Source organism: Panthera onca, chromosome B2 (assembly GCF_046562875.1).
Source record: "Panthera onca isolate mPanOnc1 chromosome B2, mPanOnc1 haplotype 2, whole genome shotgun sequence".
NCBI lineage: Eukaryota > Metazoa > Chordata > Mammalia > Carnivora > Felidae > Panthera > Panthera onca.
In genome coordinates, this window is record NC_138343.1 from 133,132,135 (window position 1) to 133,142,297 (window position 10,163).

Below are 10,163 nucleotides of genomic sequence, written 5' to 3' on the forward strand. Positions count from 1 at the left end.
TGGACTCTGGTGTATTACACAGCGTAGCCAGAGCCTGTCCGGGAGATGGCGGGTGTGCTTGTGCGTGCAGGTGCACACGCACGCACAGGTGGAAACACTCACGCGTGTTCAGATATTTTGGTTTCGGTTTCGGCAAACTGCTGATTTCATGTGGAAACTTTGTTCCTTTTTTTGCTTCTGTACTAGACATAATAAACATTGAGGGGGATACTATTTCCAGAGCTGTCCCGAGTTGACAAGAAATAAATGTGAGGTTCCCCTCTACGCAGTAACTTTTTATCATACGATTCCGTTTTTAAACTATATGGAACTATATAGTTTTGTCTTTTTCCTCAAAATATCAGTGTGAGATGATTTCCAAAATCATTATGGACCTTCACTATTAATCAGAAAATTCATGCGTAGCGATCTGTGAACCTAGTTACCAAAAATTTTAACACCTCATGAAGGTATTTTAATATAGAGCGTGACCTATATGGGTCTTCTCAAATATGAGCTAATTTGAGAAATTTAAATTTCAGTATTTCTTGAGACATTTCTCATTTCTTGGTTTAGTTGTTGGGGTACAAGTAACATTATTGCCAGTTTTAATTTTTTGAAACCTGTATTATGTCTTTAGAAATATCTAAAGGCAACATATATTTGACAAATATGTTAAAAGTTGAAGAATAGTGGTCTTTACAGATGTAGCCCTTTATGTAAGGAAACTGTGGGATATTTTCTCATATGCTTATGAACATATACATGTTGATAATTTGAAAACATATATGGCTTCTGAAGATTGTACTTTGAAGCTGATCTTATATTAGAAAAAATAATGAAGGCAATCCAAGACTACATGCTTGTAAAAAAACAATAGTAAATGTAGGTAACTGCTGTTCACACTTGGTGTATGTCCCCTCTGACCTTTCCTTGTGCTTGCCCACATACATACATACTTGTGCATATGTTGGGCTGTATTTATAATTTAGTTTCCACTGTAATGCTTCATTAAGTTAGGGAGGTTTCCTTAAGCATTTGTAGCATACAAACTGACTACGGGTTTGTGATGTTAATAACTTCTGTCATTCTTTTAAAAAAAATTTTTTTTTAATGTTTATTCACTTTTTGAGAGGGTGCAAGCAGGGCAGGGGCAGAGAGAGAGGGAGACACAGAATCCAAAGCAGGCTCCAGGCTCCGAGCTATCAGCAGAGAACCCAACGCGGGGCCCGAACTCACGAACCGTGAGATCATGACCTGAGCTGAAGTCGGACGCTTAACTGACTGAGCCACCTAGGCGCCCTGATATCTGTCATTTTTAATTAAGGTTTGCAGATGTAGCTTAATGATGAGCATTTTAATCCATAGATCAAATTCCATGCATTCACTTTATTTTAAAATGTATTTCTAAAACATTTGACTAAGTTATAATACCCTAACTTATAGTTATAGGTTCATGTTTAGCCACCAGGGTTGTGTGGCTCTCTCGATGCTTATATGGATCATGGACTAACTTGTGGAGTTATATTGCACTAAATACTCCTTATAATACTTTGTCAAGTGCAAAGTCAATGAGCATATCACACTCAAAAAGTGTTAGGGATATATTTGTACTTAAACAATAGTGAGTACTGTTGTAACGAACTTTTTGGCTGTGTTCAATTTTTTTTTTAAGTTTATTTATTTATCTTGAGTGAGCAAGAGAGAAAGCACACACTCCGGGAATGGGGGTAGAGATAGGGAGTGAGAGAATCTCAAGCAGGCTCCACACTGTCAGCACAGAGCCCGACCCAGGTCTTGAACTCAAGAACTAGAAGGTCATGATCTGATCCGAAATCAAGAGTCAAGACACTTGACTGAGCCACCCAGGCGCCCCTAGCCTCGCTCCATTTTGATTACATTTATTCATTTTCTTTTGCAACATTCAAGTGGAATCTATAAATTTGTTGGATACTTTTTTTTTTTTTTTTCCCCCTGCAGTGACCAAAAAATGTTCTCCAATGCTAGGAAAGAGTCAAATTCTTGGTAATTGACCATTTACTCAAGATTGAGTCACAGGACTCAAGAAAGCCTGATTACTAAATCTTAACATTAAAAATTCTGATATTTCACCATATGGTATCTGGGATTTTCTTGAAATTAAACTGGGGTGGAGCCAAGGCATGTGTGAAGGTACAGATGATACAAAATTGACGATCAGTAGATAATTGTTGAAGCTGGGTAATAGCAATTTGGGAGTTCATTGTACCATTCTTTTTACTTTTGCATATTTAAGATTTTCTATAAGTTGAGTTTAGCACTTATTTTCAATTTTTTTTTTTTTTTAAGTAGGCTGCATGCCAACGGGGAGCTTGAACTCACGACCCTAAGATCAAGAGTCGCATGCTCTATCCACTGAGCCAGCCAGGCACCCACTATAACAAGTTGAAACAAGAGAGGTCATAATTGTAGCCTAAAACCTTGTGACAGTTCAACCTTCAAGTGATAGGTTCAGGTTGAAATACATTGCCAAGATGCGCTTCTGGAGGAAATTCTAAAAATCACAGAAGAATCCTCATGGACATTGTCATGAATAAATATGTCTCATCTGATTCCTTACTTAGAAAATGTAAGGAGAGGGGCGCCTGGGTGGCTCAGTCAGTTAAGCGTCCGACTTCAGCTCAGGTCACGATCTCGCGTCTGTGAGTTCGAGCCCCGCGTCGGGCTCTGGGCTGATGGCTCAGAGCCTGGAGCCTGCTTCCGATTCTGTGTCTCCCTCTCTCTCTGACCCTCCCCCGTTCATGCTCTGTCTCTCTCGGTCTCAAAAATAAATAAACATAAAAAAAAAAAAAATTAAAAAAAAAAAAAAAAAAAACGTCAGGAGAGCTCCCATCTCCCTGGCAGTCAGTGTGGCAGGCTAATTTCCCAAGGGGGCCATAATGATACCTCCCAACCCAGGGAGGTTACCGTGTGACTTTGACACTCTTCACTTAGATGGGGGCTGTGCACTCTCTTGCACCTGGGAGAGCATGTAACTCCAGCAGAAGAACTTGCTGCACGAGACTGTGTTAGAAAAAGGAATACAACTTCTGCCTGGCTCTCTTGGTCTGCCTGGTTTCTCTTGAAACCCAACATTGTGCTGTGGGGAAGGCAAGCAGTTACGTGTAGCACCCCTGTATAGTTGTTCCAGCAGATGGCCCCTGCGTAGGTCCCAGCTGTTAGCCAGCATCAGCCCCCCGACATGTGAGCGAGCAAGCTTCCTAATGATTACAGCTCCAACCATCCAGTCACCCCCACCCTTCGAACCTTCCAGCCAAGTCCCCAGACACCACAGTGCAGAGAGAAGGCTTTTCTGCTTTCCCCCTTCTGAATTCTTACCCTCCGAATCTGTGAATGTAATAAAATGCTTGTGGGCTTATGCGACTTAAGTTTGGGATGATTTGTTACACAGCAGCGGTAACTGGATCAGTCAGCATGTGTTATTGAGGAGAATCTTCTTTCTCAGTGATCTCTCTTTCCAGAACATGTCCAAAAGATACATGTTTACTCAAGGACTGTGTTTGGATTATTCATCATTTTTACTATTTCCATCAACACGATGACTGATTGAGTTACAAATCAAGAGTTACACTGTGGATCCTCCATTGTTCCCCAGATAAAACAGCTTGCAACTGGGCAATCAGGTGCATCAACTTACTCCACCCTCCACCCTCATGAGGACTGTCTTCCCCTTCCCACCTTCCCCCTGCATCAGGACTGTCTTGTCCTACTGGAACTCTAGAGCCATGCCCCCTGCCCCTTACACCGGTTGAACTGGGAGCAGAGAAGAGGGCAACCTAATCTGTAGATTGGGAAGGGGAACGTCAAGGAGCCTTTCTCTCCCCATTTCGATCTGACTCCCTGCTGCTCTACTGTGTAAGCAACACCCTTTATTGCTGCAGACGTAGATGGTGCTGCTTCTGCCGGATTCTGCCACACTTTCACATCGTGTCATTTAAAGAAAAAATCGATTTTTTTCAGTGGCAAACAGAATAAAAGATGTCCAGCACTTCTTCGGGTGTATCTGATACAGCTACAAGACTTGATTCATACCCTGCCCACGAGTGTTTTATGCGGGTGTATGGCAGACACCTGCTAACTTTCACTCTTATTTGCAAAGTTGCGTTTCTCAAGTTTGACGGTGGGTCCACAGAGTTTGCTGTATCTTTTGTTATGTACTTCTATATGTCTTAACTACTTGATAATATTCACACATACGTGATAGTAATTAGTAATTACTCTTCTGGACTTTTGTCATCGATATCATGTGACATCCATCGGGGCCGTAATAACGGAAGGTTGCCAGTATTCCATTCCGCTCTGTCTCCACCCATCACACATAGGTCGAAACTTAGTGGATAACTACATGCTTCTCTGTTGTGTCGTATTTTTACTTCAGGGTGTGTTTGCTCTAAGAAATGCCTCGTAATGATGATGGTAGTCTTTCCTCGAGAGTTGAGATTATTAAGATTTGCTCTGAAAATCATTACTTTGTAGTATGCTTTGGGGAGGGGAAGCAGTAGAAACATCGCTGCACGAGATGTGTTTAACATCTCCTGTTCTGAAAAAGCAGATGTTCTGCATGAAAACATTATCTGGGCCCATTATTTTAAAGGAATAAATTTTAGTACATTCTACATCCAACTATATCCCCAACCAGTTTCCTAAAAAGTCCCTAAAATACAGTCTGCCGTATGTAACAAACCAACATGTGAAGATGAATTATTTAGAATGTTACTTCCTGATCATCTTATATTTAATGTGGTTGTTAACAAGGACCTGCTTTGTATTCCGGAAAAGCTACATTTTGTATAATGTACCGTAAATGTTAAGTTTAGGATGTGGGGTAACAAATGGTGCACTCAACAAATGAAAATTTGTTAGAAAAAATGCAGATAAAAATATGCAATAAAAGCAGGTAATTCCCTATCATGGACTGTTACCTAATGAGGTAGAGACTTCAAGCTTGAAGAACAGTTAAGAATGGAGGAGAGGAGGAGAGTTGAATTAGACATTGTTTTCGTTGATCGCTATGGAAGGACATGGGCTGGAGTTGGGTGTTAAAGGCGCTAGAGAAAGTTTCAGAGGAAATAATAGAGACCTGTCGTCATTCTGAGATTCCCACACTGACTCTGAACAGGAAAATGTAGGTCGAAAAAATTGCAAACTATACCTTTGCTTACTTCCTGCTGTTTAAGTTTGTAAATTTCTCTAAGCGATGCTAAGAGGTTAGGTATCAGGGCATCATGACTGGTCGCTAAGCGCCAGGAACCCGCAAATACCTATCTGCCGTGTTGATAACACCTGAGCCTGATGTCCTATCGGTTGAACTAGGAATGTGACTCAAACATTTCCATATATTGCTTTGTAAAAATGGTGCATCGGGTCTGGGACAGAAATAGAAGTCCGTCCATTTTGAACAAAGGTGGCAATAAAAGCCAAGAGGATGTTAAGCAAAGAGAAGTTTTATACCAGAGTTAATACCACTCTGGTATTTTTTCATAACAAATCAGGCCCTGGGACTAAGGGTGAGTGAGTCTCCAGTCCGTTAAAGTACTTTTCTCTTTTGATCAACTCGTCCCAAACCACCCTGTTCTCAGATTTCTCACCTCAGCACATTCATTTTATAGTCGATCTATGTACTGGATTCCTGTTCCTTAGTCACATTTATAAATGTACTCTGAGTTTTACTTATTTCATTGCTAAGTTTTTGACATATTGGCCTATTTTTATAATCATGCTAGTAATGAAATAGGTAACTTCAATAAATTGAACATTTAGATGCAGTGACAATTCCTAATTTGAGATGATCCTGTTCCCGTATCCTGAATGTCAGCCGAGACTAACAGAATAATTTTCATACGGTACATGTGTGATCCTGAAGATTATAACAATTATTAAGAACACAATAAGATTATTGGAAATCTCATAATTAACCCGGTCTTTCAACCTCATTAGTGATATTACTCTCCTCCTCTAAAACTGCCTATTGTCCTGCTTATGACTTGTTCAGCTGGGGACCACTCTGGACTGTGAACCATACTTTGATGAGGACGTGTACTTTAGCACCTGTTTAGATTTAGAATTATTCTGTATTTGTGAAAAATATCGATGTGGTGCTCTGTGCTGTGCTTCCTAGTACAGCTCGTGTTTTCCCATAGTATGTTCTAACACTTTTAATAGTGTGGTTTTCCTATTTTGCTGCCAATGCTTATTTCAATATATTATTTTTGTCACAGGTAATAGGTTTACCTCTTTTTTTTTCCCATCCAAAGGGGAAATGGAGGTGTTTCTTTTTTCTTCTATTTTAGAGACAGGAGGACAGGGGAGGGGGAGGAGCAGAGGGAGAGAGAATCGCAAGCAAGCTCTATGCATGCTCCGTGGTGAGCACTACTCGGGGCTCGATCCCATGACCCTGGGATGATAACCTGAGCCCAAATCAAGAGTCGGATGGTTGACTGAGCCACCCAGGCGCCCCAGGAAATGGAAATTTTAACTATAAAATGGTTTTAGCTCTAAAATGGTTCAATTCCTTTTTTTATGATTTGATGATTTTTGATGACATCATGCATTTATTTCATCTGTTAACTGGATACTGAGAGTTGTTTTTTTGAATTTCCAGCTAGGCCAACTCATTTGTATTATAGGAGCACGGTGATTTCTAGGGCTCCATGATAATACCAGATTAGCTTTCCACCTTCGTAAAGACACTTTCAACCAGCCCTATGTCATGAAATACTCTGAACACATTCAGCATTTTAACATCGGACCGCAACTCCGATATTACTGAAAAAGAAACCGAACACAAATGGATCTCAGTAAATTGTGTCCCAGTGATGGTCTAATCACATCGAGAGAATGACTTCCCCAGTAACTGTCGGTGCCCTTCAGTTAGACTGTGCTGGTTTCTTCTGCAGTAAAACTGCCAGTGGAGTCAAGCGGTGAAGTTTGGAAAACGGTTCAATTTTAAGACTCTAAAGTTCTCATTTTCAAAACGCTTTGGTTTTCCCAGAAAATCTGTTTACCTCCACCATCTCCCCCCCCACCGCACCCTAGCATTTCCCAAATGCTCCCATCTCTTCTTACACATCGATTTGTCTTTCTGGTGTGTGCCACGTTTGGAAGCCTCATTAAAGCAGCATCTGTTTCTCTTTTAGGAGAAACCCGATGCCAGCCCCACGTCACTTCAGCTGCGGTCCCAGATCGAAGTAAGCACAATGACTTTAATCGTCTATTTTTGCTTCTGCCTTTTTTTTTTTTTTAAGTGATATTCTGTACAAATCAGATGAAGCCTGCCGCTCTGGCTGTGCTCACGCTGTGCCTCTTTTCTCCTAGGAGTCGCTTGGCTTCTGTAGCACCGTGTCAACACCAGAAGTGGAGAGAAAGTAAGTTTCCCTCCTGCCCGGGATCGGAATTTGGAAGAAGGTGCCTCTGAGGTCCATCCTGGTGGGAGTCAAGTGGGCGACTGTGTTGTGTATGTGCTACGGAGCATGATGTCATTTTCCTTGCATGGGGTGTGTGTGTGTGTGTGTGTGTGTGTGTGTAGGTGGGTGAGAGTGTGTTGTGTAATTTAGTCGATGATGCCTAACGACTCTGCAAAGAGTTACTGGTTTCACACTGCTTCTTATGAGTGAACCCTAAATAAATACCTGGAAACAAGCATAGAGGAAGGAAAAGGACAGCTAGGTCCACCAACGTGGGTTTTCTTCTTTTATACTAGTTTCTGATAGAGGAGGAAAGTCCTAAAGAAGCACAATACAAAAAAAAAAAAAAAAAAACAATATATTCCAAAAAACAATGACTGGAAACCCCTCTCTGCACCTTGCTGTGGTGGGTGACCTTAAAACAAGAATAGATGCCTGTGACCAAAGACGGCAAAGGCTCACTTTTCTTTTCTGTTGAAGGCAATATTTTTACCTCTTTGTCCTGACTTGGACCCTGTAATTTTTAGTCTCCTGGAAGATAATTCTATGTTATATTTCGTATTGCCAGTATTTCTTTTAGGCACCTTTAAAAAACCAAAACAAAGCAAATGGGTTTTTTGTTGTTTCGTTTTGTTTTCTATAACCTTTCCTTTTTCCTCTTTATTCCATCATAATTACACTAGAATGTTCCATTTGTGATCTTCTGAGGTAAAGAAATTTTAAGAAAGTGCTCAGCTTTATACAGACACTTCCTTTGGCACAGAGCCACTTACACGGTTTTGTGCCAAGAGAAGCATAGAAGTGGTTTAGGAATAAAGTATTTCTGGAATGAAAAGCACACATTGGGAGAGCGTGTGTGTGCTTTACAGCACAGCTCCGCCTAATCCGTCCACGTGTGTGCTGCTGGCCAGAGGCAGCTTCAAGGGGGGGGGGGGAGGCTGTGTTGCCAACGCTTCGGTTCTCGAGAGGCTAAGCAGATTTGGTTCAGTCAGGACTGAGGAACATTGGGGTGATGAGCAAAAAGCAAACCAAGGCCACTGCCCACTCAAGGTTAGACGATCGATGTGCAATCAACTCGAATCTCCTTGGCTTTAGTTGCATGTAACCCCCTAGCACCTTAGCGTGGAGGCTGAAGTAGCTTGGGGATTTGGGTCGACATTGATTCGGAAATTGGACGTACTATGGCTATAGATGAAGTTGAGTGTGGGCAGCAGCGCGGAGTTAATGGACTGGAGGTTCTGACTTCCTTCGCTACCTATTTGGCACGATTCAGGCCGAGAACTCAGGTGTTCGTTCAGAATCTGAGTCCTTCAGGAAACAAGACATGTTTGCCTTTCCTCCTAAGAGGAAGTGACTCACCAGATTTGTACCAATCTTAAGTTAGGCTGGATATTCTTCCCCTCAATTATGGGTAGTCATTCTTTCCGTGTTTATATCCTTCACTTGGTAAAATGCGACATGGCTTTGTGGCCAAGAAAGAGACTCTCAGCCTTCTCTGAGGTTAACGAAACATTTCGAACACACAGCACACAGCACTGTTGATAGCCTCAGCCTCTCCATCTGTACGACCGCCATTTTGCTTCTGTTCTTTTAAATGTTTTACTTAAACTGAAGTGTTTCTAAGTAACTTGGGAGTTTTAATCCATTTTGTCCTATATTTCCTTATTAACGTTTTTTGGAAACTATGGTACCCTTTTTTTCTTCCTTTAAAGAACTTTTGAAAACTTTTAAACTTCCAGAAAAGTCATAGGAATTGTGCAATGAACTTCCATATAACTTTTACTTAGATTTACCAGGTTGCATGCTCTTTTTCTCCCTCCTAGACACACACACACACACACACACACACACACACACACACACTTACATAATACCGTAATTTCAGAACTATTTGAGGGTAAGTTAAAAATTCTGTGATCCTCACTCCTCGATACGTCCGCATTTATCTCCTAAGGACAAGGCCATTCTCACAGAACTCATAGAGTACAGGCCCATAGAGAAGAATTTTAAAAACAATTTTCTTTCTTTTTAATGTTTAGATATTTTTGAGACAGAGACAGAGTGCGAGCAGGGGAGGGGCAGAGAGAGAGGGAGACACAGAATCTGAAACAGGCTCCAGGCTCTGAGCTGTCAGCACAGAGCCCGACGCGGGGCTCGAACTCGCAAACCATGAGATCATGACCTGAGCTGAAGTCGGATGCTCAACCACTGAGCCACCCAATAGCGATTTGCTTAATACACAGTTCATGCTCCAGTTTCTCTAATTGCCCCAATAGTGTTTCTTTATAGCACTTTCTCGTCAATCCAACACTTAAAAAAATTACTCCTCACATTTGCATGTCCTCTTTGTGGTCATATTTAATCTGAAAGCATTTCTTGGCCTTTCTTTGTCTTTTATGATATTGATGGGGTCTTTTAAGAGGGTAGGCTAGTTGTTTTGTGAAATATTCCTCCATCTGGGCTCCGTTTTAGGGTTCGGGTAGTGCATTTTTGATGTTACATTCTTTTCAGTTCACTACATCATGACGTCACTTCGTCCCATTGTTGGTGATACTCATTTTGATTATTTGATGAAGGTGATGTCCATCAAGTTTCTTCTGAGAAGTTAGAACTTTCCCTTTGCAGTTGGTAAATACTTTGCGGGGAGATAATCTGAGACCTCGTAAATGGCTTGCTCCTCATCAGACTTTTACCTGATGGTTTCAGATTCTCTCAATGATTGTTGCCTAAATCAGTTTTTAT

General features: G+C 41.2%; 1 protein-coding gene across 4 annotated transcripts in view; it reads left to right on the forward strand.

Moving 5' to 3' along the window:
• The window catches only part of SASH1 (SAM and SH3 domain containing 1), a 314,865-nt gene that overhangs the window by 198,033 nt on the left and 106,669 nt on the right, over positions 1-10,163 (forward strand). For all 4 annotated transcript variants that reach the window (XM_078447431.2, XM_078447430.2, XM_078447428.2 and 1 more), the window contains exons 3-4: positions 7,155-7,205; positions 7,333-7,382. In XM_078447431.2, coding sequence (XP_078303557.2) covers positions 7,155-7,205; positions 7,333-7,382 — 101 coding nt within the window. The remainder of the gene's footprint in view (positions 1-7,154; positions 7,206-7,332; positions 7,383-10,163) is intronic.